Below are 26,671 nucleotides of genomic sequence, written 5' to 3'. Positions count from 1 at the left end.
GCGTCCACAGATGGGATGGTGGTTCTGTAGATTATCATGAAGGAACAACCGCAAAACAGTACACAAACCAATGAAAGGTGGATGGGACACCTGAAGGCCTCAGAAGCTTAAGGGACACATCAACTGAGCTCAACGTCACTGTCACAGGATCCCGAAGATTCACATAAACTGGAAATGAATATGCAGGCGTCGAGAGGCAGGGAGGACCAGGGTCTAACCCCTCACACAGAACTCAGAGAGGCGGAGAGGACCAAGGCGGAGAGTCCCATCACTCTGAAATGGGGGCTGGGGATGCTCAGGGAGGCACTGCTCATGGAAACAGGGTTCTTTTTGGGGGGTAATGAAATTGTTCTGCAATCTATGGTCATGGTTGCACAAGTTCATGAAAGTACTAAAAATCACTCAATTGTACAGTTTAAAAGAGTAAATGTTATGCAAATTGTTTCTCAAGAAACCTGTTATTTAAAAATAAAACATAAAAACAAATAAACTGTCAAAAAGCAAAGAAACGGAAACATTGCATATTTGAAGATATTAAAGAATTATTGGGCCAGGCATGGTGGCTCACACCTGTAATCCCAGCATTTCGGGAGGCTGAGGCATGGAGATTGCTTGAGCCCAGGAGTTCAAGACCAGCCTGGGTAACATAGTGAGATCCTGTCTCCACAAATAAAATAAAATGAAATAATTTAAAAATTTAAAAATATGAAAAGAATTGTTGCCTTTTCATGTATGATATTCATATGAGTTTTGGTTTTTTTTGTTTTGTTTTGTTTTTGTCTGTGTGGTTTTTTTTACAGATATGATACCCTGAACTTGCTCCAAAGCAAATTGGCTGGGAAAAATGGGTAAGATTGGCCATAAATTATGTAAGTGCTGAAACTGGCTGACGGGTGCCCACTTCTTCTCCCTATTCAATAAGTCTCCCTATTTTTGTAAATATTTGGAATTTTCCATGAGAAATGGTTTTTAAATGTAGGTGAGATGAGGGGACACCAGCAGCTGTTGAGCTCCACACTTCTAATTTCTAGACTAAGAGTCAAAGTGATGGTCCCAGGGGAGAGCCCGGCACCTCTGGCCAATGTGGGGCCCCTGCTGGCATAACACCTGCTTGATCCCCCAGGTCGCTTCGAGATATGACCATATCCAGGGGAAAAAGAGGTCCTCCCTTCCTGTCTCTTTTCATCAGTGAAGGAATCTTTTCCAGAACACTGAACTCACTTCCCGTGCATCTCAGCTCAGCATCACATCACACACTCAGGCAGGTGCAGCTGCATCTGGCTCTGGGCTGCTGGCCGCCCACCCAGGCCGGGTCTGTTGGTACCCCCAGACCTCAGTAACGGGTCCCTAGAGCCCTGTGGCCCCAGGAGCAGGCCCCAGGGCCTGTCAGCCTGCCTGACACAGCTCCCTCCTCACATCCGGACAGCATGGCTCGGCCTGCCCTGGGAACATGCTCTGGTCCAGACCCCACTGCAGCTTCGGGGCCACCGACTCAAGAGGTGTCCACAGTGTTGGCCCATCGTCCACAAGAGGCTGACTAGGAGGGGACTAGAGAGACACACATGCAAAATTGGAATTGCAGGTGAACAGCAAGTGTTTGAAGCCCACCGCATCCTGGTAGAGGGGATTTTTGCTTTGCAGGCAGCAGTCTGGGAGTGGCCCAGTGCATTCCAGCCTTGCAAGGCACACTGTCAATGCCGAGATGATCCTGTGGGCTGGGGGAGACTTCACCGAAGCTTTAAGGGAGCTCTGGAAGCAGACTGTAAGAGGCAACATCAGACCTAAAAACAAATCAGAGCCACACACAAACAAGCGGAAAATGAGGATCCCGGGGGCAGTGAAGCCAGAAAGATGGACATTGATTTCCTGCTGGGCACAGGCTTCAGGGATCTGCAGCCAATAAAGAGATCTCGCTCCACTATCTGACAATAACGCTTCACTATTCCTCACCACCCATGACTCACAATATTGAACCAAGTTACCACTATTTACAGGGGGAAGAAAAGCTTAAAACGATTATCAAACTGAACACATTCTATTTCTGGGTTTCCTATTAAAACATCGCTCCTGTATAACCTGTCTCCGCTCTTCACAGCGTGTTTGGCTGTGGATAAAGGTGGCTGTTTCTGCCTCCTCTCTGGGCTTCTGTCTCACAGTGGCTGCAGAGAGAGATTTCAGCAAAATGCAAGTGTTCAAACTACCAGTTCAATGCTCTTCAAAATATTTAGCCCAAAGAAAATCAGTCTATCCACCCAGTTCTCAAAAACCTGTTAAGAATTAAACAGAAAACCAAGCTTTTCCCAATTTTGGTGGGGTGGGGCAGGGGGCTCTCCTAAATTATGAAGATCAGAGGATTCAAAATGAGATGCCTCCTCTGCCAAGTCGCTGATGCCCCAAACCCCAGAGTTAGGGCTCCTGGTGGTGAAGGGCTTCCATTCCACCCTGAGCACAAGGGAAACCACTCCGCCTCCCCGTGCCCCACAGATATGTGTACAGGGGCCCTGAGCGTCAGTGCCTCGGTGACGAAGGACGGGGAGGTCTAAGGCCAGGTGGAACCTGGAGCACCTGCTTAGGCTGGGAGTCTAAGGCCAGGTGGGATGCCCACAGGCACATCAGAGACACACAAGTTCCCTCCCACACAGCCCAGCCCGAGGGGCTGCAGTCTAGGCATTGCGCCAGCTGCTCCAGGGGCCTGTGACTCACCCAGGATTTTAGATTGCCTGCAAAGCAGAGTCTTCACCAACTTCATCTCTCGCGTTCTCCTTGTGACAGAACGTCCTGCAGGAAAGATCCCGGGCAGCTCCTTCACCTTGTGGCAAGGCCGCCCTGTCTGGAGAGGGGACAGAGTGATCTGAGCGGTGCTCACCGGCTGAGACGGGGACTCCCCGGCCACTGGAGGCTGGGCCCGCACCAGAGTTGTGCAAGAAGCACGGCTGTCCCAAGGCTGAGGTTTTCTTTAGGTGAGGAGCACAGAGATCCATCCCAGCCCTCCCTCAGGTACAGGCAGGCACCAGGAATAATTCCCAAAGGCAACGTCCCCATGTGCGTGGGGAGTCCGTTTCACGGATGAAGAAAGTTGAACACATCCTCAGGTACAAGACTTTCAGACGTGGAGCTAGCCTCTTCAGAGCTGGAGTTGGAAGCGCATGCAAACTGTGTAACAGAGGCCAGTGTCCAGGGTGCCAGGGATGCCCGGCCTTTCCCAAGGAAGCAGCCGGCCCCCACAGGCCTGTGTGGACCTTCTCCCCGAGGAAAGGCAGGAAGTGCTCTGGACGCCGGCTGCCAGCTGAGGCTCCAGCAGACACAGGTTTGGCTTCTCCAAGGGAGTCCCATGGCAGGAGTGCCTTCTCCAAGGGGTCCCATGGCCCAAAACCCGAAGCCCAGCACACAGCACGGGCGTCTGGGCATGTGTGGCTCTGGGAGCATGTGCGCTTTTGCGCCCAGAAAGTCAGGTGTCATCCACTTCACCCTACCAACGTCCACGGTGATGTTATCACCATTATCTCATTGCATCACACATGAAAGAACGCAGAACAGACCTGCTTGGAAAACTCTAGCAATTTACTACACTAGGACACCTTTACAAGGTTGTTCTTCTTTCCCCAAGGGGAGTCCCCACTGCCACCTTCCTATATAAATGTAACACACAGTGAAACATGCTGGGTGAGCCATCCCTGAGGCCCGCACAAGGCCGGGGCCCCTTAGCCCCACATGGCTGCAGGAACCCCACCTTGCTGAGGCACCTACTCCCCTGGGTCGGGCAGGGCACCTGTGGCCGTTTATGCACTCTCACTGTGTCCATGGCTCCACCAGCTGCCTCCCACCCTCGCAGCCAGAAGTCCAGGAATCCTCTCTGATGTCTCCTTCCAAGCCCCGCACCCAACCATTCACCAAGTCCACTCAGTCCCTCCTCCAATTCTTTGGCCCATCTCCACTGCGGCTGCCTCAGGTCAGCCCCGCTGCGCCACAAGGCACAGACTCTACTGCAAGGCAGAGCCCAAATGCAGAGCAGCTCCTGTGCATCCCCAGCCACTCCTCGCTCACTAAGAGAGTAGAGGGGCGGTGGCCCAGCACAGGGCGTTTCCACCCAGCTCCACAAAGGGCTTCTGCTCCGAGGTCCAAGGAGGCTGCTCTGATTTGCACCCCTTCCTAGCCAGCCAGCAGGTGGAAGCAGGGGGTCAGCAGGTTCCTATATGGGGTCTTTAATTGGCATTGTGTGTTTTGTCCTTACATTACATTTTCTCTTTAAGGCCGGGTGGAATGCCCACAGGCACTTCAGAGACACACAAGTCCCCTTCTGTCTAGTAGCTTTTTCTATGTTGAAAATTATATTACAGTATGTAATCACATAATAATACACAAGTATAGTATATAATTATACAATTTACTATTATATTACAGTAAATCACCTAATATGCAATTATAATATTATGAAACTGACTTGCAAAGGAATCCTTGCATCAGTCAGTAGGACAGACCGTGTGGCTGTAACAAACAATCTCCACCTGTCAGTGGCTGAAAACTGCAGCTGCTCCTGCTCTCACATATGTCGGCCCAGGTCCCAGGGGCTCCGGTTCACACCAGCTCATTCAGGGAGCTTGTCTGCCAGTCTCCACTGTCTGAAATGCTCCTGTTTGCCACGGCAGGTGGAAGGGGAGGGGGACTCTCACTGGCCTCCAAGGCTTCTTTATGGCTGAGACACAGTCACCTTGTTCACATCTCATTGGCCAGAGGAGCTCCAAGGGGCAGGGAAGTGCAGTCCCACTCAGTGCTTAGAGCAGGAGGCCCCCAACTCAGTGAGCAGCATGGCCTGCCACCATGTCACCACAGGTCCCTGGCCACACCACAAGGGGAACCAGCTGGGAACAAGAAACAGAGAGAAAACACCACCAGGAAGGGCCCAGCTGTGCCCACCGTGGGAACTCTGCCCGAGCCCTGCGTCTGTGTCCTCGGTTTACCCACAGCACTTCGTGCCTCGCATAATCTCCTATGTCTTTGTTTCTCGGTGAGACAGACAGGCTTTCTGGGTGGCCTGTGATCGCTGCCTCTCAACATTCACCTCTTGGTGATCCCCTCCCTGCAACTTGCTTGTGATGAACAGAATATGACAAAGCTAACCAGCTACACATAAGCACGTTTGTGTGGTTACGTTACATAAGACTGCAGAGCCCGTCTGGAGTCTGTCCCCTGCCAGCTGCAAGGGACCCAGCAGCCATGCTCAGCCTCACAAGGCCCAGCACTGGGGACAGCCTCTGGGAGCTGAGCACACCCCCAGCCAACAGCCAGCAAGAGTCTGAAGCTGTCAGTCCTGCAACTGCAAGGGGATGAATGCTGCTGACAACCACACAAGCCGAGCAGGGAAGGGAGCGGTATTAGTCCGTTTTCACGTTGCTGATAAAGACATACCTGAGACTGGGCAATTTGCAGAAGAAAGAGGTTTGTTGGACTTACAGTTCCACGTGGCTGGGGAGGCCTCACCATCATGGCAGAAGGTGAAAGGCCTGTCGGGGGATGGGGGACTAGGGGAGGGATAGCATTAGGAGAAATATTTAATGTAGATGACAGGTTGATGGGTGAAGCAAACCACCATAGCATGTGTATACCTATGTAACAAATCTGTACATTCTGCACGTGTACCCCAGAACTTAAAGTATATTTTAAAAAATACAGAAAAGCTAAAAAAAAAAAAAAATTGAACACCTTTAACAGCACCCGAGTCACATCTTAATGCTCTGCTGCTTAGAAATTTCTTCCATCAGATACCCTAAAACATCTCTCTCAAGTTCAAAGTTCCACAAATCTCCAGGGCAGGGACAAAATGCCGCCAGTTTCTTTGCTAAAACATAACAAGAGTCACCTTTACTCCAGTTCCCAGCAAGTTCCTTATCTCCATCTGAGACCACCTCAGTCTGGACCTTATTGTCCATATCGCTATCAGGCTTTTGGCCAAAGCCATTCAGCAAGTCTCTAGGAAGTCCCAAACTTTCCCACATTTTCCTGTCTTCTTCTGAGCCCTTCAAACTGTTCCAATCTCTGCCTATTACCCAGTTCCAAAGTCATTTTCACATTTTCATGTATCTTTTCAGTAGTGCCCCACTCTACTGATACCAATTTGCTATGTGAGTCCATTTTCACACAGCTGATAAAGACATACTTGAGACTGGGCAATTTACAAAAGAAAGGTTTATTCAACTTACAGTTCCACGTGGCTGGGGAGGCCTCACAATCATGGCGAGAGGTGAAAGGCACATCTCACAGGGCAGCAGCAAGAAAGAATGAGAGCCAAGTGAAGCCACCAGATCTCCTGAGACTTACTCACCACCACGAGAGCAGTATGGGGGACACCGCCCCCATGATTCAATTATCTCCCACCCGGTCCCTCCCACAACATGTGGGAATTACGGGAGTACAATTCAAGATGAGATCTGGATGGGGACACAAAGCCAAACCATATGAGGAGCCCTTCCCCTGTCAAGCTCCCCGCTGAGAGCCCAGCCCTGGCTAACGCGGTGATTGCTGCCTTAGAGGCCTAAGGGGAGGATTGAGCAAAGCCATGCCTGCATCCCTGACCCACAAAAATCAGATGTGAAATGTGTGCTCTCCTCAGCCAGGTTTCTTGTAATACTGTCATGCAGCAATAGACAAGCAGTGCACCAACCAGAAGCGGTCTGCTGCTGTAACAAATCCCAGAGCTACGGGAGTGGCTTTGGGAGCTAGCAGCAGGCAGAAGCCAGAAAAGGTTGAGGACCAGGATAGAGAAAGCCAGAAGAACCTCAAGCAGAATGTGGGCAAAAACGCAGACCTGAGCATGCTGCAGAGAGGATGTGCGAGAATGGAGAGCATGGTGCTGGGATCTTCACAGGGTGGCAGAAACTCGGCTGCAGCACCTCCTGCAATGATGCTGGAGATGTGGTGTGATGTGATGCGAGAAGCAGCATCACAGGTGACTTCCGAGATGTTAAAGGCGCCACGTGGTTCCCCCTGATGCTTCTGGTCAAATGCTAGAGGAGAGCACAAAACAGAGCCAGGACTGGCAACAAAACACGTTCAGTGCCCCCAGATGGCAAAAGACTCAAGCTCAGAGATGACTTTAAAGCATTGTCAGAAAACGTGATCTGGTGAAAAACCCAAGGTGGAGCTAAGAAGACCTCAGAAACATCCAAGGTCGGAGAATTTTGGTCACACGAAGGGTCTGTTGTTTCTCAGCCATCTCAGCAGGAGGTTAAGACAGAAGGCTCATCTCAGAAAGACCTGCAGTACGTATGTAATCTAACACAGTGAACCCCAGCTAAAGCCGAGGAAGTGGCACAAACTTCTCCAGAAAGTAATTTCAGTAAAAATCCCACCAGCTTGTGCAGGGATGGACAGAATCTAGAGAATAGGCTGGGTAGAGAGCACGGGGCCCAGGACGTCAAGCAGGACACAGGTGGATGTGCCTGTGCTGTGTGGTGAGGCTAGATTGCTGTGCAGCCACAGACAGCTGATGCCAGGCATCGCTCGTTCATCCAGCCGCTGAGGTGCTCAGCCCATTCACTCGCTCACGGTGCTGATAGTATTACATGTCTCTTTTGAGAGCCCATGAGCTCCTGCTTGCTGTCCCTTCATCGATGTATCCAAGAGGCAGCGGGAGTGCCCGGGACATGCACACACTCCATAGACACCTGTTGAATGAACAGTCTCAGGCTCCCCATCCATGACTCCCGAGAGTCTCTGCCTTACGGAGGTGCGGCTGCTTCTTTCTTTTTTGCTCTCATTTCCTGGAGATGCCACATACACTTCCTCCTTCATGCGATGGTCACTGAGCGCCCACTAAGTGGTACAGGGCACTGTCCCGGGGAAATGCAACACACAGCCCTCAGGGAGCATTCATTCAGCAGAGGAGGGAGGCAAGGACAGCCAATCAACCGTGCAGCGTGTCGGACAGCGATAGAACAGAAAGAAAGGAAGGAGGAGAGCATGCTGGGCCTCACTACCCACAGGGCTGTGCGGGGCTCGCCAGGATGCTGGGGGCCCTTGGGAAGTCAGGGATGAAGGGCGTTCAAGCCAAAAAAATGGACTCTGCCTCAGAGGTGGCATCACGGGGGACTTTTCTGTTCTGAGTTGAATTGTGTCCCCCAAAAACTCATGGGTTGAAGTCCTAACCCCATTTCATCAGAATGAGACCTTATTTGGAAACAAGGTCACTGCAGATGTCATCCGTTAGGATGGGGTCCTACTGCAGAAGGATGGGCCTCAAACCAAGATGACTGGGTCCTTATAAAACAGGGAAGTATGGACACAGAGACACACACAGGGGCAAGGCCCTGCGACGATGCAGGCAGGGGCTGGGGAGATGCACCCACTAGGAACTCCACAGTCTGCCGGCAGCCACCATGGCAGAAGACAGACTTGTTGAATGGCTTTGGCCAAAAGCCGAGGCTCTGTCCCAGCCTTAGACTCAGAGGCACCAGCCCTCTCCACACCTGGACCTCAGACCTCTGGCCGCCAGGACTGGGAGAACACCAGGCTCTGCTGCCAAAGCCTCCAGGTGTGATTCTTTGTTGTGACAGCCCCAGGACCCTCCTACAACCTCCTAGCAGGAAAGGGAAGAGGCGTTCCCACTTCACAAAGCCCTGAGCCTCCAGGTCTGGTCCTGATGCTGCTCCTGACCAAGTGGCAAAACTACAGTTTCTCCTCCGGAGCTTTCATATCATGGACAATAAAAGCTTCTCTTTCTGTCATTTTCAAACAGTCAATGAAAAGGTTGCTAAGCGTATAAGTAATTTTAACTGATTCATTGATCTGAATACTTTTAAAGTAAGACAGTAAGTATTTCTACCACACTTTGAAGTCAGGCTCTGTGCTCCATCTCCTCCCTCAGGGTTATTTTATAGCCATTAACAATGTGTTCCTTTTATCTGGGGCCTTCAATTAATTGAATTTCAAGAAATACTCTGAAATTTTTTTATATAAAAATCAGCTAACTCCTGGAGGATATTCGTGCGAGATTTACTGCCACGGTAATTAAATGACTGGTGCACTATACTGGTCACTGCAGGCGCGCTGCCACCGCCAGCACTGAGGTTTAACTTAGGATAAGGAATGCTCCCCAGGTGTCTGTGAGACCAGGGAGCGCGCTTTAATTTTTAGGACCGTCTTTGGGTCGCTGGCACATGTTCCTGGATGAGCCCTTAAAGGGAGCACGCCCAGGCTCAAAGGGCAGCCAGGTGCAGACAGAGGCCAGCTCCTCAATGCAAACGACAAAACATGGTGCCTCGACGTGCACTCGTGTTCCCTCACTTCCTGTCTCTTTCTGGGCATCACAGAAGTGGAGGTGAGTATCACGGACCTCCCCAAAGCCCTGCTGGGGAGTATAGGGAAGAAGTCACAATGCCATGCTGTGGCAGGACAGGACTAGTATCAGAGAACTCAGCCTGAGGGCGGCACCCAGGCCTAAGGTCCTGGGGCTGACGGAGGTCACCCTTAGGAGGGCTCTGCCTCTTCTTCTCTCCTATTTACGTACTGACCCATGAAGATGCTACATGGTGTCTTGTCACCTTCTATTTATTAAAGCACATTTTGCATCCAAGTACTAGAGAATCGTTCATGTCAGTAACAGCCCTCAGGAAGCAGCGATGCTGTTTCTCATTTCTGCTGTTTCTCATACATTCTCATTTCAGGAATGTAACCTCCCTGCAAATTCCAGGCAGGAGACCCCATTAGCTCCCAGGTTTCAGGGCCTCTCCTACATCTATAGTTCGGTATTTTTGAGGTTCCTACCACATATAGCAATATGCAAAGAGTAATTGCATTTAAGATATACATTTCTTCTCTACCTACTGAAGGTTTTCTTAATGCTACATCAAATAATTCAAAACAATATTCAAGTCACTTGGCAGTCGTACATACCGCTGCCTTTTTCTACAATTTAAAATAACTTAATCTCATGTGGATGTCTCTTCTAGCTGGGGTTCTCATGATTTGAGGTTGTGCCAGGTAAACATTTCAAATTTAAATATACAGACTGCAGACACTGCTGGAACTAATAGCCTTTCGCTTTTAATAATGAGGCCTTCTTAAAATTGCTGATGCATTTCAGTATTATGGACACCGTTTCTTCATCCTGAAAAGAGGAGAAATAAATAACTTCTCAACTTTTGTTCCCTTGGCCTCATTCCAGCCTCACAAGGACAGGACAGCAGGAGAAGGAGAGTGAAAGGGCTCAAGCTTCCACCCCTGGCTAGCCACTGGTGGTCACTCTGCAGCAGCCATGCGCACCACTGATCCTTGGCCACACAGCGCCGTCTCCACCCAGATGCCACTCTGCTTGGGAAAGAAACTCACTGTGTCTGCCCTTGTGCTGTACAAGGGAGGCTGCCCCTGCAGCACTGGCTGGGCCCCAAGGCTGGGGACCCCCTGAAGCAGCCAGGAGCTCAGGGAGCTTCCAGAGATGAAAGACACTGCTGTCCACGCCACAACCCTGGGGAGCTACATCCTGCAAACACTGCCCTTCTGCTGTCAGGACCAGCCTTCCAAGGACAAGAGCATCTCTGTGAACTAGTGCCCAGGGATGCTTTGGAGACCATCCTCACTTCAGACAGGTTTCCCAGGCCTCCTCCTTGGCCTGGGGAAGGGCCTCCTTCCCCTCCTGGGTCTCTGGAAAGGGTGGAGAAGATGAGGTTGTGGGGCTCTGGGTGACAACAGGCACCGGGGGCCACGTTAGGACCACGCCTCAGGACAATCCAGGATGGCGTTCTCCACCCCAGATGCCTGTGCATGTTACAGCAGCATCCAGGTGAGGAGGAGGAGGCGGCAGCATGGCCAAGCCCTGGGGGCACAAAGACTTCTATTTCAGATTGCACTCTGGGGGCCCTGCCAGCAGGTAGAACAAAAGAGGGATTGAAAGAGGATCCATGGGGGGAGCAGGATACGGAGCCGAGGCCAGGCACAGCCGGCCCTGGAGGACACTCCCCTGCACGGGTGGCCCAGGCTGCAGACAGACTTTCTGGATTGATTGCTCGTTTGGAGGCCCCAGACAGATGTTCCCTGCCAGGCCTCCTGGCCAAGACCTGGGAATTTCCATCCTTTCCTCAGAGCGCCAGCCCAGGAGGACCTGGAAACTCAGCAGGAGGGTGGGGGCAGCTCCCCTGCCCTCAAGGTCAAAGGCTGAGGGGCAGAGGGCAGCTGCAGATGCCCATGGTCGCTTGAGTCATGAAATCAGGGTAAGGTCAGGCCTGGCAGTGTGCAGAGGACCTGTGCTGAGGATGGGGCACCAAGGTGGGGGAGGACACAGCTGGCCCTGCCCTCCAGGGAAGGGGACAAAGTCACACATGGAGCCTCGCTAGGGATGGGAGGCGGGGTTGTTTCAGAGGATGCCTGACAGTCTCTGAGCTACGAAGATCCTAGCAGCGAGCCCTTTCTGGCGGGTGGTGACCCTGAGCTCCTCATCTGTGGGCTTCAGGGCCTCTTAGCCACTGTTGCTGCTGTTGAAGAGGCCGCAGGGCCTATGAAAGGAGTTCATTGCGTGAAGTCAGGTTGGAAAGGCACATACGCTTTGCTTACACTGAGCCTTAACAAGAACCTAAGTCCACATGAGCTTGCAGGCAGTCCTGACGCACTGTCCCTGTTGGTCCCGAAGGGCCTGCCAAGATCAACAGTGCGGCACGGAGGGGCCTCCTCTCCCTTCCGGGGTGGAGCCTGCTGGGCCTCAACTTCCTTCTGGCTGGAATTGAAGACGCTCTCCCCACCTCCCAAGGAGGACGATTCCATCTGACACAGAGGGCACACCCGCTCGCTCCCGCCCATCTGTCCCCCAGGCTTTGAAGCAAGCTGGAGGGTAGAAACCTAGAACCAGAGCCCCCTTCCCTGTGCCCCAGAGTCCGCCCGTGGGCTGCACCGGTGACTCACACGCACGGTCCGCACCATGCCTCATGGCCCACTCCACCTCCCTGCTGCCAGAGCAGGCCAGAGACCAAAGCCTCGTCCTTCCCGGGGGAGCCCCTGGAGCTCTCCATGCAGCACCTGGGCTGGACACTCTGGGCCCTCTTCTTTCCCCGTGGAAGCCCCACGGGTGGAGGAAAAGAAGGATGAGCAAGGCTTGCAGACAAGGATGGTTCCCTGTGCAATGGGGAGGCAAGCAGAGGCCTGTTCCCTTTCCTGCAGCTACAGAGAGAGCTGAAGAAAACGATGCAAATAACTTTTTCAGAGATTGTCCAAGTCAACAAATCTCAAATGTCATTGCATGACCACAGATGACAAGAAACAAGTTCATGGTTCTTTGAAGTAAAAATGATGGAGGAGGAGGGTAGAATAAAGGAAGGAAGCAAATATATGTGAGGATTGCCCCAAATACCCCATGGCACTGCCCAAAAGGACATCCTCCAGGTAGGAGTGAGGCTGCCCTGCCCCGCACATCGCCACTAATGGGGGCAGCATGGGAACCAGGAGGCGCGTCTGCAGCCCCAGCCAGGCCAGTGCCTGGGAGAGTGGCCCTCTCAGGGCCCTAGTTCCTTCATTCCCCAGGAGCCCTGGGGCTGCATCATCCTCCAGTCCCTTCTGGCTCTGACCTGGGCAGCCGGTCACCTGCTGCTCCAGCTTCCCTTCCGGGCCTGTCTTGACCTCTGCAGAGCAGCGGCTCTGTGGATGACAAACAGACCTGTGCCCGGCTGCGGGGGCGAGGGGGCGGGGGCAGGGTAGGGGCCCCCCAGCTCCCTGAGGGAGGGGCAGGGCAAGCTGCACGCAGGCGCACCTTCCCTGACTGGGTCCTGGCCTCAGGCTGCAGAAGCGGAAGACCCTCCAGCCCTAGTCTGACCCCAGGCCAGAGGTCCAGCCCCCATGCCCTCCCCTAACCCTGGCGGCTGGGACCAGGCTCCCCACCAGGGCATGCCCCCCTTAGCCCGGGCAGGTCACAGACTCATTGGTCCTCGGGCGGCTTATCACTGTGGTCCATTCGCACCCACTTGCCTGGGTCCTGGTGCCCACACCTAGGCTTTGCCCCTGCCACAGCCTGCTGTTTTGAGAGTGAGCCGGGTAGGGACTAGCGTGGGCACCAGGAGAGAACCCAGAACTGGGCCGCTTAGCACGGAGGGGCTTGGGAGAGGGGCAGGGGAAGAAAGGCAGGACCTGAGCGCCCTGCAGCCAATTCCGAGGGTTGGCTGGAGCAGCAGCCTCGCCCTCCACAGGCCTTGGGGGGTGGGGGAGGGGGGAAATACTAAGACCTCGGAGGGAAACCGGGCCGACGACAAGGGTGGCTATTTCCGGGCTCTTCGCGCCCGGCCCAAGCGTCCCTGGGTGGGGCAGCCCAAACGGGGAGAGGGGCCCCGTGGGCCGAGGGCCCGAGGCCGCAGCGAGCTTAGCGTTTGGCCAAATCTGGCTCGCGCGCCTTCCCACTGTCCTGTTAGGGCTGTGTGACCTCCCGGAGCCCTACGTCCCCGCCCAAACAGCTCCCGGCGCCCCTGCTGGCACCCGGGGCGCCCTCACCCCAGCTCCTGCACCCGGCGCGCCGCGCGCAGACCGGACGGAGGGGAAAGTTGGCAAGAGCGCGGCGCCCGCGGGAGAAAGCGTTAATGGGCGGCCGGGTGGGAGCAGCGCGCTCGCTCGCCCACGTCACGCCGGTGCGGGCTCGGCTGACGACCGCGGCGCCTGGGGACGCCGGCGCGCTCCGCTCGCCAGGTGCTCCGCCTGGAAATGTCTCCATTAGTTGTCGCCGGCTCCCCGCTGGAGCGCGCGCGCCGAGCTTCCGCGCGGAGCCCTCGCGGGCTGCCGGGAGTGGCCCAGCGCCACCGCAGGTAGGTGAGGTCCCCCGCTCCCGCCCCCGCCCCGGGGTTCCGAGACCCCTCCCCCCTTCCGAGGAGGCGGAGGCTCCGCGCGGCCGCCGAGGGGCGCGGGCGGCGGCGGTTGCGGCGACTCCCCGGTGCGTCCCGGGCTGCGAGCTGCTCCCCGCGGCCCCGGCAGCCACACGGCGCGGGCGGGAGCTTCCCCAGCTCAGGTAGGGAGTGGGCTCCGCCGCACAAACTTTGCGAGGATTGCTCTTGCGCTTAAGGGGACAAAGTTTGCTACCCGCCGCTAGGCTCTCCAGAGGCCGCTGCGTTTGCTGCAAGTTGCGGGAAGCAGGGTGCGCGGGCCGGCGCGGGGTTGGGGGTGGGGGGCTCGGAGTGGCCAGGCCTGAGCCCTGGACGCCCGGACTGCCCTCCGTCCAGCCTCAGGCCGTACCCAGGGAGCAAGCGGCGGGGGCGCAGCGGGAGAGAGGAGGGAGAGGGCCGCGGGCCCCCATGCAGGGCGGTTGGGAATCCAGAGATTCAACGCTTGTCCCCGTGGCTCCTTCTCCTACCACTGGCTCCGAGGGGGCCTCGGGGCTGTGAGGAAATGACCTGCCAACCTCCAGGTTCGCCAGTGCGGCGTCAGCGACCGTGAGGCCTCTCAGACCCACCCCAGCCGGGTGTCCCGAGCGGTGGGCGGGCACAGGCGCCCCCAAGGTCTCTGGCCCCAGGCCTCAGAAAGAAAGGCCCTTACCTGGTGCCCCCGGCTCCCGGCTTCGCCTTTGGCTGAAGTCAACTTCTCTGGGCTGGAAGGAGCTCCCTCCGGACGAGCTCTTGGTGCGGGGAACTGGTGGCCCCCAGGGTAACTCCTGAAGCACCAGGGCTAGGCTGGCCGAAGAAGGGTCAGGGCCCGGCCTGTCTCCCCGGAGGCCTTCCATGGTTCCGACGGCCAACAGTAACCCCGTCAAAATAGGCGACCCGCCTGCGCTTCGCGTTAGGGGCTGACCATCCCCTGCCTCCCCTGCGGCCTGCTCCGGCCCTGGTCCTCCGCTGCTTCGGAGCGCTCCAGGCCAGCGGGAGCACCTCATCTCCCCGAAGCTGAGCCGGTGCTGTGTACTCCGGGAGCCGGCTGACTTCTGGCCCACCTACTCACGGGTGTATTTAGTACCGGGGGTCCCTAGAGGGAGGAAGGCTCAGCACTCCGAGTCTATGCAGACGCGTTCAGCTGATACCTGAGATGCTGAGCGTCCTATCGTTGGTGAAAGGGACACTGGGTGCCTCCGCTCCAGGCTTGGCCTTTTGGTGAAGGCACTTGGAAAATATTCCAGTATTATCTATGGGAGAAGGGTGGCCCAGTGATCCCCGGTTTGGGCAGGCGGGCCTAGGCCAGGCTACAGGGTTTCAGTGAGATGTCCCGGTGGTCGCCAATCCACAGGCTGGATTGACCCTGTGTCCTGGAATGAGTAGTGGGGCCTGGGTGAGGCCGGGCGGGTCAGGAGGCCTCCTGGGCAGTTGCGAGCTTCCCGAAACAGGGTGACTGTGACTGGGCCCGGACCCCAGGCGCTGGGGCCTGCTGGCGGGCAGGAAGTGGAGCGTGTGTGTGCGGCGGCCTGGGAAAGCCGATTCAGAGGCCAGGTTTCTGGGTCAGGGAGAAAGGGTCGCCCGCTGGTGGGGACTGGAGCGTCGATTTATGCACACAGGCTGGAAAGGCAAAAGAGAACAGGAGAAGGTGGCGGTGGTGGTCAAAGGAAGCCCCCGAAAGGGCCCCCACGTACTGGCTGCCCTGGGAAGTGGAGGCTGCTTCTCCCAGACTCTGTTCAGAAGATGAATGGCCGCCTGTTCTGGGGCTTCGGCTCCAGTTAAGCCTCGCCGGGTCTGGAAGGAAGGAAATGCACCAGCCTCAGGTCTGGGTGGGCTGAGCTGTTGCACTAGAGCCCAGAGGTGCAGGGCGTAGGTGGCTGGGCCCCTGGGCCCTGGCTCTCCCCCTCAGCCGGCTGAGCGCTCACAGTCGCCGAGGCCAGGTCCCCGAGTATAGGTGAGGAAAGGACAAGCCACAGCTGAATGCCTCCCCTCTGGGGGTCTCTACTCCCCGTCCCAGCCCTTGGCCCGGCTGGGCTCACGCCCCCTCCTTCAGCCGGGCCTCATTACCTGGAGAGAGCGAGTAGTTTGTAAACAATAAATAATGGGAAGTAGAAGGATGCTCGGGAAAAGCCAGGAAACTGCAAGGAGTGGGGAGGAGGGAGGGTGGGAGAGGGGAGGAAGGAGGGTGGGGGAGGGGAGGAGCAGGAGGCGAGGGAAAGGGGTTGAGAGATTCATTTCTAGCGAGAAACCCCGGTGGCTAGTTTCTTATTATTTACAGGAAGGTGATATTAGCGATTCAGGTGAGAAAGAAAGAAACACGGCCTGCCGCGAAATCAATACAGAATTCAGAAACAATTATTAATGTCATTTGACTCGTGTTCTTTATATATTTCTCGCGGCTACCGACGCTAAACTGTCTGAATAATTTGCATGGAGCGGCTATTCATTATTTCCGATGGTTTCCCTCTGCAAGCAGCTCGGACGTGGCCCGCTCCGGTCCAACGCGATCGGAGAACTCGTATTTTCATCTGTAAATTAAAGCAATTACGCAGCAGATATTATATGATGTGTACTGTGGTCTCCAGATAGTCATCAATCACCTTCAACCGAGCTGTCAGAAGAGCGGGCAGATTTCGTTTCTGGGAGGCAGGCTTGCAGCTGGGGAGAGGGCGAGGACGTCATCATTAATTAGAGGGTGACCCTGGGGCGATTCACAGGTCTGAACCCAGGAATCTTTCTGAGCAAGTCTGCACAACGCTGCCCTGCACGGCTTCCTTCCCAACTTACCACGGGAGGCCGGCCCAGGGGGCGAGGGCAACCGGGGCGAGTCCCGGTCCCGGGGGGCGATGGCGCAGAAGGCGGGGAACGGGTTCGGGATGGCCCGGGCGCCCCCTTGCCGCCTGCTCACTGGCCTCCGCTTTGAACTTGGGCAAGGTCCCAGGGAGGGTACTGGCTGAGGGAATCCTGGGGTGGGCGCTCGGTCCCCTCTTCCGATTGCTCCGTGCGCCCCAGACAGAAAGCTGGGCAAAATGGACAGGGGAGGGCGCCTCCGCCAGGCACCCAACGCCCCCTCCCTCGCAGCCAGCCCTGCGGGGCGCCGGGAGGGGCGAGCTTAGCGGGAGGGGCCGGGGCCTGGGTTGAGGAACCTGCTCTTCCGAGCGCGCAGGGCCGCCCGGCAGTCCCCGGCTTAGCCGCGAGGGGCAGGGGGAAGCCGGCGGAGCACGGCCGGCGGAAAGGCGACCGGGGAGGAAAGTCTGGGAGGCGAGGCGGGGGCGGTGGGCTGAGCGGGAACTTAAAAGACCGCGGTGGAGAAGATGGGGCGTTCTCCGCGACACTCGGCTGCCCAGAGGTGCAAAGCCGGTGGGCGCGCGCCCGGGGCGGCCCTACAGCCCTCGGGCCGCCAGTCTCAGGGTGTCGGGCTCTAACTAAGGCCCCGAAGCCCCCACGCACCTGAGGGCATTTTGACCGGCTCTTGCGGGCTGTCTTGCGGCCGCAGTGGTTTCTGAAAGTCCATTCCGGCGTAGGGTGGAAACCGGCGGGAGGCGTTGCTGATTCCCGATTAAACAATAGTGACGAGACGCGTGCGGGGCGCCTGCGAGCCCCTTCCTGCCACTCGGAGCAGAGCGCGCCAGCGCGAGGCCGGGCCGGCCGCCCGCGCAGCGCCGGGCTAATTTTAACTGTTGATTACATCTTCAGCGTGTCCTTTCATAGGTCTCATTTGTAATTGAGACGAATGATTACAGTGGGGCGGGAAGGAGCAGCTGCTCATTAATTAATTTCTAATTAAAAGTGCCTCTCGTTCTCGGGTGACTAAAGAGAAACACCGTTCGCTGGGCGATATTGACTCGGATGGAATTTATTTGCTAACGCCCGGAGGAATGGCCCCTCCGTCCACCGCGCGGCCGGGACTGTCCTGGCCCCTCCCGGCCTGAGCCGCCGGCGAGTGACCGGCGAGTCTGCGGCCAGGCCGGGCTGCGCGAGGTGGGGCTGACGTCAGAGCCTCCGCCGCTTCAAGCCGCGCACATCTGACTTGACGGGTTCGCGCGACTCGTTTTTTTTTTTTCTTTTTCGTAAAATATGTATTTCTGTCGCCGCTGCGAGGCCGCTCGGTCCCAGAGCCCCCTCGAGCCTCCGGAATGCGAAGTTAAAGGAATCGCTGCGGCCACCGCAGCTCACTTTGTTACCCGGTTAGAAAAGTTTGCGGAGCGCAGGGATGGACTAACCGGCTCTCCTGCTTCGCCCTCCCAGCGCCTAGAAGCCTGCAGCTCCGGAGCAGTGGCCGCGCCACGCCGGCCCCAGCGCGCAGAACCCTGCAGGCCCCGCCCGTCCGCCCAGGGCCGCGCCCGCCATGTCCTACCCGCAGTTTGGATACCCCTACTCCTCGGCTCCCCAGGTAAGCGGAGCCCCGCCCCGCCCAGGCCACCGCAGGTGCCGGTAGGGCGGATGGGGCGGGGACGCGGGGGGGTAGTGTCCGACCTACGACTGCCTGCGGCTTCCGAGCTAGCAAGGCCTGGGTCGCGCGCCCCTCACGCCCAACCCCTGCTCCCCAAACCCCCGGGGAAAGGCCGAGGCGCTAAGAAAATCCGACGGGCCGGGCCCGGGTTCCCTGATGTTTGAACCACAAGGCTCAGGCTGTGCCCCAGGGGAGTCCTAGGACCCCAAGGAGCCCCTGGGGAAGGCTTGGCGCGCAAATGGCGTCAGAGGCCTTGGAAACCCTCCCGGGAAGGGTGTAGGTGCTCAGCTGGGCCCCACGTGGCGGAGGAGGCCAGACGCGCGCAAGCTGGTGGAAAGGGGCGAGCAGCCTGGTGTGGACTGCTGGAGGCCCCGGGGGACGCGGGGCACGCCCTCGTGGGCGGCGCGCGGGATTGGCAAGGCCCAGGGCCCCAGCCTCCAGCCCGGCTTCCCGCCAGTCCTCGCGGCCTCTCTCTGCAGTTCTTGATGGCCACCAACTCCCTGAGCACGTGCTGCGAGTCCGGCGGCCGCACGCTGGCGGACTCCGGGCCCGCCGCCTCGGCCCAGGCGCCGGTCTACTGCCCGGTCTACGAGAGCCGGCTGTTGGCCACCGCGCGCCACGAGCTCAACTCGGCCGCGGCGCTGGGCGTCTATGGGGGTCCCTATGGCGGATCGCAGGGCTATGGCAACTACGTGACCTACGGCTCGGAGGCGTCCGCCTTCTACTCGCTGGTAAGGGGGGCATCCCTAGCCCTTGCCCTGCCCCTGGCCCTCGATTTGCCAAGCCCACTTTTGCCCCAGTAGGCGCACCAGTCCGGGTCCCCGGACTGTCACAGAGGGGAGGCGCTCACCTTGGCTGCCTTCAACTTTGCGCCTCCCAGCCGAGACCCTCAGAACCCCACCCCCACCCCCTGGGACGGGTGACCCGGCAGGTGGCCACTGCGTTTCTTGTTTTTGGTTCCCTACTAAATCCTCATCAGCTGGCAGATTCGGTCTGCGTGTGTTTCCCGCTTCTTCCCTCCTGGTAGATTTCCCTCCCTCATTCCCTGACCCCATTCTCCTCTCCCCGCCTCCTTCAGGCTCCTGGCCTCCCTCTTCCTGTCCTCCCAGCCCCTCTCTGACTCATCCTTCCTATCTCCCTCTTCCTCCCTCTCCCCTGCTTTCGCCCCCTCCTTGTTTCCTCCCCCTCCTTGCTCCTCCCCCACCCTTGCTCCTCCCCCACCCCTTGCGCCTCCCCATTTCTCTCCTCCCTTCTCCCCTCCTGGCTTCCATCCCCTCGCTCAGCAGCCCCTCCCCTTTCCCCATCCCTTTTTCCTCCCCACTTGAGTGCATCCCAGGGCATCCCCAGCCCTTCCAATCCCCACTCCTTCTCCCAGCTGCCCCCTATTGCCGGCCCCCAGTTCTTTCTCGCTTCCCTCCACCTTCCTCCTACTCCACATCCCCGCTCCCCACACCCTACCTCCCTGCGGCCCCACCACACACTGCTTCTGCAACTCAGAACATCCCCACTTCACGTTTGCGAGACCAGGTTTTAAAGCAAGCGGGAAATCAGCTCCTTCCTGCCGGGGCGTAGGGCTGCCCAGGAATCCTTGCCAAGCCTTTGGGAGTGGGGGGCTCCTAGGAGAGAGGCTGGAGTGGGGTCGCCTCCCTGGAAACTGTGACCCCAGACTCTTGGCTCCCACAGAACAGCTTTGATTCCAAGGACGGTTCAGGATCTGCGCATGGGGGCCTGGCGCCAGCCGCTGCCGCCTACTACCCTTATGAGCCGGCTCTGGGCCAGTACCCCTATGACAGGTGAGGACCCACCCCTCCTAACCAGCGCTAGCCCCACGGGCCCTCTGCACTGTCAGCCACCAACTCCCCTCCACCATCATGCCCCCTTTCTGGAAGGCGGGAGGCAGGAAGAGAGACACTCCTAGGTCAGGCATGACCTGAGTCTGTGGTCTGTCGGGTCCAGCCTCCTGTCCCACCTGCTCCTGCATAGCCATGGTTAAAATGCTCCCCAGTCTCCCCGTCCCCCACGTTGTTGGGCCCCAGAAGTCCTCAATGTGCGGCAGCTTTCAGGGAAGTCGAATCTGGAAGGCCCAGTTCACGGGGCAGCCCGCTCTGCAGACTCTGGGCACCTCCTTCCGAGTGTCCACACTGCCCCTACAGTGGGAACAGTGGGGAACCCCTGGTGGCCCTCCTTTCTCTCCTGTCCCACTTTTGGACAGGATGCCCCACTTTCCTCAACGCAACCACTACAAATTTATCCAAAGAAAGTACACTTAGGCCTCTTGGGTGCTTCCTCCTCCTGGGCAGTAATGACCCTTCCTGCCACAGGTGTTACATCTCAGGGTGTGGGCTTACATGTCTATACCTTTTTATGGTTTGAGGATCAAACGGCTAGGTGGTCATCCCCATAAAGGAATTGGCCTGGACCTCTCTGTCTTGGGAAGGAGCCCAGGCTCCCTGTAAGTTTAGTCAAATATAATCTTTGCCCTTTGGCCACAGAAGACAAGTGCCAGCAGGCAGCGGCACCTGGTTGGGGCTCGGGTCCTACCTGGGCCTTATGACCATGACCACAACCCCATGACGGGGAAGCAAAGCCCATCCTGGCATGCCCCTGGCCGACCCCCACCCCTATGCCCGCGATGCCCGGGGCCCAGAGGGCCCAGCCTGAGCCCATTGCAGAGCCTGTCTCCAGGTATGGAACCATGGACAGCGGCACGCGGCGCAAGAACGCCACGCGCGAGACCACCAGCACGCTCAAGGCCTGGCTGCAGGAGCACCGCAAGAACCCCTACCCCACCAAGGGCGAGAAGATCATGCTGGCCATCATCACCAAGATGACCCTCACACAGGTCTCCACCTGGTTCGCCAACGCGCGCCGGCGCCTCAAGAAGGAGAACAAGATGACGTGGCCGCCGCGGAACAAGTGCGCAGACGAGAAGCGGCCCTACGCGGAGGGCGAGGAGGAGGAGGGGGGCGAGGAGGAGGCGCGGGAGGAGCCCCTCAAGAGCTCCAAGAACGCAGGTGGGTTGGGAGGTTGTCACTGGGGGCTGAGGCCCTGGAGTGCAGGCACAGTGCCTTCTCTGCGGTTCTAGGACGTCTTGGGGGTCCCAAACGCCGAGCCCCATGCCTAGGCGGTCACCGTGCAAACCGGTTCTGCCTCAGGCTACCAATGTGGGGACTGTGGTCGTGACCCCTGCGCATTTAAAGGAACTCAAATCACGTATAAAAATAGTCGGCCGGGCGCGGTGGCTCACGCCTGTAATCCCAGCGCTTTGGAAGGCAGAGGCGGGCGGATCACGAGGTCAGGAGATTGAGACCATCCTGGCTAACACGGTGAAACCTCGTTTCTACTAGAAATACAAAAAATTAGCCGGGCGTGGTGGCGGGCGCCTGTAGTCCCAGCTACTGGGGAGGCTGAGGCAGGAGAATGGCGTGAACCCTGGAGGCGGAGTTTGCAGTGATCCGAGATCGCGCCACTGCACTCCAGCCTGGGCGACAGCGAGACTCCGTCTCAAAAAAAAAAAAAAAATAGACACCCCCCTCCCCCATTGGAGGCCCCAGTGTTGCCAGTTTGTGACCTGGTGGCCTCTGGAGGAAATGGGAGACGCGAAGAAAGGCCCCGAGTGCTTTTCCTAGCGTCGGGATCAGGCCTCATAATGGTGGACGGGGACAGGGGGTCTGATTCACCTACCAACCCTCTCCCTCCACTGGCCACGCATTCTCTCCCGCAGAGCCCGTGGGCAAAGAGGAGAAGGAGCTGGAGCTTAGTGACTTGGACGACTTCGACCCGCTGGAAGCAGAGCCGCCGGCGTGCGAGCTGAAGCCGCCCTTCCACTCCCTGGACGGCGGTCTGGAGCGCGTCCCCGCCGCGCCCGACGGCCCGGTCAAGGAGGCCTCAGGCGCGCTCCGGATGTCTCTGGCCGCGGGTGGCGGAGCTGCTCTGGACGAGGACCTGGAGAGGGCCCGGAGCTGTCTCCGCAGCGCGGCGGCCGGGCCGGAGCCACTGCCGGGCGCAGAGGGCGGCCCTCAGGTCTGCGAGGCCAAGCTGGGGTTTGTGCCGGCGGGGGCGTCGGCAGGCCTGGAGGCTAAGCCGCGCATCTGGTCCCTGGCCCACACAGCCACCGCCGCCGCCGCCACCTCCTCCCTGAGCCAGACTGAGTTTCCTTCGTGCATGCTCAAGCGCCAAGGTCCCGCGGCCCCTGCGGCTGTGTCCTCCGCGCCCGCCACGTCCCCGTCTGTGGCCCTTCCCCACTCTGGCGCCCTGGACAGGCACCAGGACTCCCCGGTAACCAGTCTCAGAAACTGGGTGGACGGGGTCTTCCACGACCCCATCCTCAGGCACAGCACTTTGAACCAGGCCTGGGCCACCGCCAAGGGCGCCCTCCTGGACCCCGGGCCTCTGGGACGCTCGCTGGGGGCTGGCGCGAACGTGCTGACTGCACCCCTGGCCCGCGCCTTTCCGCCTGCCGTGCCCCAGGACGCCCCAGCTGCAGGCGCCGCCAGGGAGCTGCTCGCCCTGCCCAAGGCCGGCGGCAAACCCTTCTGCGCCTGAGGCGGGCGGGTCCCGAGCCCGGGAGGGAACCCGCACCCGGGCGGACGGCGCCGACTCTTTTTACTGAGTTTCCAGAGGAAGACTAGCGCGGCCACCGCGAAGCCGCCAACCCACTGGAGAGGGGGCTTCTGAACTTGGACTCCTGGGAACATGGACAAGCCCGGCGCCGCCACGCCGGGGCCTCCACCGCCTGGGCCTGAGCCCGACCGGGCCATTCCCAAATTTGGGACGCGGAAGGAGAGGCTCTCGGAGCAGAAGAGGCCAGATACCCTGAAGCATAAAGTTTACGTCAAAAGTTTACATGGAGAAGGCGGTTCCGTTCTGAAGCGTGGTCTGCTGTCCCCTGGACGTGAGGCCTCCTGGGCCTGTCGGGCCTCCGATGTCATCCTCAGCACGTAATGCTCACCAACAGCACTTGCACTGAGTTGACTCTTGCACACTCTTGACTCCATAATATGATGCTTTTTAAGATGTATGTTCACACCAATAATTGCCTGCTTCAGAGGCTAATATAACAAAACCAATAAAACCGAGTGATGGTGTTTGTATTGCAAAATGAACACACTTAAAACCAGGGGATTTGAGAATTCCCGAGGGAAAGCGGTGCTAATCCGGGAGGGAAGGAGTGGGGAGCAGGAACTGACCCAGACTCCACTCCCCAAAAGCAGCTGGTTCAACCCAAGACTTTAAGCCACTTTTAAAAGAACCGTCGCTGTAGAGTTTGAGGGTTCTGCTGAGCTCCCTAATAGAAGTGGGTGTGAGACCCAAAACTCGTACTTTCCATCACCCAACTCCAGAAGTTTGAAAAAATAGGGATTTCTTTGATTAGATTTTAAACTTTCTAAATTCCCAGAGCCGTGTCCCGGGGTGGGCGGGGGGCGTGGGAGCCCATCGTTGCTTTTCTCTGTTAGCGGCCTCTGCCCGTCCTAGGCAGGAGTTAGGGCGGCCTCGACGCCTCTGCCGTCTCAGCCACCTCCTAACCTCGGCTCTCCTATTTCCAGGGACCCGCCGCTCCGCAATCAGCTCTGATCGGAAAGCCGGCGAGCCGCGGCTCCGCGGGGGGAAATGCTCAGAGCTTCATAGGCCGCCGACCGGAGGCGGGACTGGGAGGAAAGGCCTCGGGGCAGGGCGGGAAGGGCGTGTGGAAAGAACCCGCGGAGCGATCCGGGGCTCGGGGGGCCCGGCCAAGCCGTGGCTACGCTCAGAAATCCGGGTTCCCCTCCCCATCCCCGCGGCGGAGGCGGTTCCGCATCCCCCGCAGGCGCCTGGGGGACTTGAGGCCTCTCCTCTCGCCCCCCACCCCCCACCCCGAGCCCTCCGCCCGAAGCCCTGCTGGGCTCATCAAAGGCCCAGGTGTCCCAAGGACTACGAGAGCGGCCCGGGGGCGGCGAGGAGGCGACCACAGGCCCTTGCCTGGGACAGGATAGCCGGAGACGCCAGCCCTCAGGACTGTCTTGCGGGCGGGCGGCCTTGGAGGGACTCACTAGGCTCGGCTTTCCTCTAGGAGCCTGGGGCTGGGCGGACCCGGACTGCGGCCTCGTGGGGACCCCAGGGCCACCAAAGTCCCCCGCGTGGTGGGGCCTGCCCTGAACCCTGGCGACAGGGCCTGGACCGGGCCCTGAGGGGGACCCTCGGCCGCCGGACCCCGAGCCCCAGGAGCGCCCGGGCAGCCGAGCGTAATTGGATTGTATCCGGCCGCGCGCTGTCACCGTATTGACTTTCGCGCTCGAGATGATATTATCGAGGTTCGGAACTCGCCGCTCATGCGCCTGTCAAAAGGCTGCGGCGGGAGCCCCCGGCCTGGCGAGCGAGCATCAGCCAAGATAATTTGAAGTGAAATTTTCATTTTGACAGTAAACCCCTCAATTTCTAAAGGCTCCGCGCTCCGAGAGCTCGCTGGCAGGGGGAGGCTTTGCAGAAAGCCCACGTCTTAGACTGAAAAGGGCAAAAGAACTCGAATTAGTTGTAATAGATAAAAGGGCAAAAATAAAGAGTCAAGGGTACTTGACAGTAATAGCGAAAGTGGCGTCTCGGGGGACAGCGTTGAGGCCCGAAGCTGGGGCGCCAGGAATTTTAATGTTGCCGAGGGTGGCTGCCCAGACACCCCCACCCCAGCCCTAGACAAAGCCAGGCATTTTCCGCAAAAACAAGGTTTCGCCTTGCGTCGCAGACAGGCGGGGTAGGGGCTGCGGACACTGAAAATCGAGGCGTGGAGCCCGGCCTTACGCTCCCGGCCGCGGGCAGCCTGGCGGGGCTCTGCAGCCCCCAGTGCGCGCATGGGTGGCGCAGGTTGGCGGGTTGGACTTGGTCTGGGCTCTGGGTCCCTCTCCTGGGGAGGACCCAGGGCTCCTGCCGCCAGCCAAGCTTGCTGCCCTCGGGACCCCAGCCCCTCCCCGTGGCCCTGGCCATAGGAATTCCATCTCGCTGGAGCCCCCGGATCTTGGTGGAACTGGCTGACAAAGCTGGCTTATTTGAATAAGCTGCGAGATTGTGTTAAATAAAGACGTCAGGTGGGGAGGCGGATTCAGCCACATTCTAAGGGGACGCGCAGGAAATGGCATCCCCTCGCTGGGCGCTTCCCCCACACCCTTCCCTTGGGGCACAGTCCAGCCGGTTTGCCTTAGGCACCCCCAAACACCCTCTGGCTGATCTTGTGGGGTGGGGAGGTGTCAGGCAGGACAATCCCGAAGTCGGAGCGGGGTGGGGGTGGGGGCGTCTGCAAAGAGGTGACACGGAGGGGGTGAATTTTAGGTGTCTGAGTGGACGCGCCAGGGAGGTCGATGTCAGTGGGGCGGGGGCGTGACAGGGAAGGGTCGGGGCGGGCGACTGGGCTCCCAGGGAGATTGTCAGATAAGGGCTGGGAAGGCGCCGGGAGGCCGGCAGGGCCGGCGCGCTCAGTTATTCAGGCGTGGCGAATTCAAACACACCAAGGAGGGGATGCTAAATTAACGGCGCTCTTTACATAGAGCCCAAATAAAACTGTAATCAGCGGTGCGTTACTTTTCATTAAGCGAGTCTGACAGCAGCATATTCAGGCTCGACAAGGGAACAGGCGCGGGAAATATACGGCTCTCCCGGCCGCCCGGCCTAAGATAATTCCTTAAGCTCCATTAACAACTCTTAGCCGCAGGAAATGGGCTCCCGGAAAACGTCTCCAAATCTAAAAGCTTTATCGACCTCTGAAACCGCGGCTGATGATTCCATTTTTTTTTCTTTTTTTTCTTTTCTTTTTTTTTTTTTTTTTAACTTAAGGGAGAGACATCCAGCAAGGTAATAGAGTTTGACACGACACCTTCTTAACTAGAGAGAGAGGCAGGGAAGCCAGAAATGATATTTAAAAGGCAACCAATTAAGATTTAAAGTGGCCGTCTCCTGAGATTATGCATGCGATGTATGCCACCTGCGTTTCCCTGGGCACGCCTGCTGCTGACGAGACAGCCCGGCCTCCCTCTCTCTCCCCATCCCGGTCTCCCAGTCCCTCACCGTCTCCCTCCAACTCCACTCTGCTCCCCTCTCCCCCTCTCCTCTTTCTCCCCCTCTCCCTTACTCTCTCTGTCTAGAATAATCTCTCTGTCTCTCTTCCTCCCTCTCTGTCTCTCCCCCCACCCCCCATAAAGGGAATAGCAGAAGGCAGGGAAGCAGCCAGGTCTCCCTGATCCATCCCCTCCCGGTGCAAGGACCCTGCAGGTTTCCTGGTAGATGGGCAGCCTGCCCCATCAGAAGAATGGCGGATTAAAGGAAATTGAGCCTCACCCCCCACCCCATAGACATCTGGCTGGCCCACAGTTTCTCCATGACCTAGGCACCCCCACAGTGGTCTCTCACTGGGTTCAGGCCTTGCTCCCAGGCCTCCAGC

The 26,671-nt window shown here is 58.1% G+C and overlaps 1 protein-coding gene and 1 long non-coding RNA gene across 3 annotated transcripts; one reads left to right on the top strand and one right to left on the bottom strand.

Moving 5' to 3' along the window:
• Positions 1 to 327: 327 nt before the first annotated feature.
• On the bottom strand, positions 328 to 13,497 carry LOC130541561 (uncharacterized). Its single transcript, XR_008955629.1, has 4 exons — positions 13,459 to 13,497; positions 12,546 to 12,615; positions 2,704 to 2,778; positions 328 to 1,781 (listed from the first exon to the last, which is right to left on the bottom strand). It is a non-coding gene; the product is annotated as an uncharacterized LOC130541561 (long non-coding RNA).
• A 346-nt stretch (positions 13,498 to 13,843) lies between these two features.
• On the top strand, positions 13,844 to 23,371 carry IRX4 (iroquois homeobox 4). 2 transcript variants are annotated; one of them, XM_055112160.2, is made up of 7 exons: positions 13,844 to 13,966; positions 18,066 to 18,210; positions 18,750 to 19,001; positions 19,954 to 20,063; positions 20,645 to 20,722; positions 20,956 to 21,284; positions 21,995 to 23,371. In XM_055112160.2, exons 2-7 carry the CDS (start codon positions 18,166 to 18,168, stop codon positions 22,813 to 22,815), a joined length of 1,635 nt encoding a protein of 544 aa, XP_054968135.1. In that variant the 5' UTR covers positions 13,844 to 13,966; positions 18,066 to 18,165; the 3' UTR covers positions 22,816 to 23,371. The 2 variants fall into 2 exon arrangements, with proteins under 2 accessions (XP_054968135.1, XP_054968136.1); XM_055112161.2 differs by lacking the exon at positions 20,645 to 20,722.
• Positions 23,372 to 26,671: the final 3,300 nt, after the last annotated feature.

Source organism: Pan paniscus, chromosome 4 (assembly GCF_029289425.2).
Source record: "Pan paniscus chromosome 4, NHGRI_mPanPan1-v2.0_pri, whole genome shotgun sequence".
NCBI classification, from domain to species: domain Eukaryota; kingdom Metazoa; phylum Chordata; class Mammalia; order Primates; family Hominidae; genus Pan; species Pan paniscus.
The sequence above is the reverse complement of the archived record's forward strand: the minus strand, read 5'-3'. Positions and strand labels throughout refer to the sequence as shown.